The sequence below is a fragment of the Egretta garzetta genome, unplaced genomic scaffold, assembly GCF_000687185.1.
Source record: "Egretta garzetta isolate BGI_Z169 unplaced genomic scaffold, ASM68718v1 scaffold287, whole genome shotgun sequence".
Lineage (NCBI taxonomy): Eukaryota > Metazoa > Chordata > Aves > Pelecaniformes > Ardeidae > Egretta > Egretta garzetta.
In genome coordinates this window covers 4925566-4926146 of record NW_009260435.1, presented here as the reverse complement: position 1 = coordinate 4926146, position 581 = coordinate 4925566, and the positions used below count along the sequence as shown (strand labels likewise).

Here is a 581-nt window from a genome sequence, read left to right as displayed (position 1 = left end):
GGCCGGCCTCTGACCGGCTCCGCCGGGCGGCTCCTCACCAGCCCCGGGAAAGGCGCGCGGGTCTGACGAGGCTGACGGGGTGGTGCGTGGGAGGCGCCCGCCCTGGTACCCCTTAGGGCGATTCCCGCCGAAAGCTGTGTTGACAGCTGAGGTACAGCCTAGTAACTTGAATATGCAACCGCTAGGCTTCGATGCAATAGTGCCATCTTCCTCATTCTCCTCATTCAGCTCTGAATTTAGGATATATGCGCATGCTGAAAAGAGCGTCCAGGATGAACACCTGCTTGTGCCCATTCAGCTGGGATTAAATGGAACCTGGCTGGTGTTTATGGTTCATAAAAAAACTATTTCTCTGAATCTAGCCATTTAAGTGACCTGAAAACTCACAGGTGAAGGCAACACAAGTAAGAATGTTGATCGTAACCCCCAGATTTTTTAGTTAATAGCACTGCAGAGAAAGTAGGTAAGAACATGCTACTCTGTGGCAGTTCTAGCACAAGCACTGTCAGATGCTTTATTAGTAATCACAGTATTGCTCAGCATCACTAGAGCATGGCGCATTCTAGCCCTTTTGGGGGTTG

General features: G+C 50.8%; 1 protein-coding gene across 1 annotated transcript in view; it reads right to left on the bottom strand.

Moving 5' to 3' along the window:
• The window catches only part of VPS13C (vacuolar protein sorting 13 homolog C), a 100788-nt gene extending 100494 nt beyond the window's left edge, over window positions 1-294 (bottom strand). The window contains exon 1 of the mRNA XM_035899526.1: window positions 15-294. Coding sequence (XP_035755419.1) covers window positions 15-294 — 280 coding nt within the window. The remainder of the gene's footprint in view (window positions 1-14) is intronic.
• Between the last annotated feature and the right edge of the window lie 287 nt (window positions 295-581).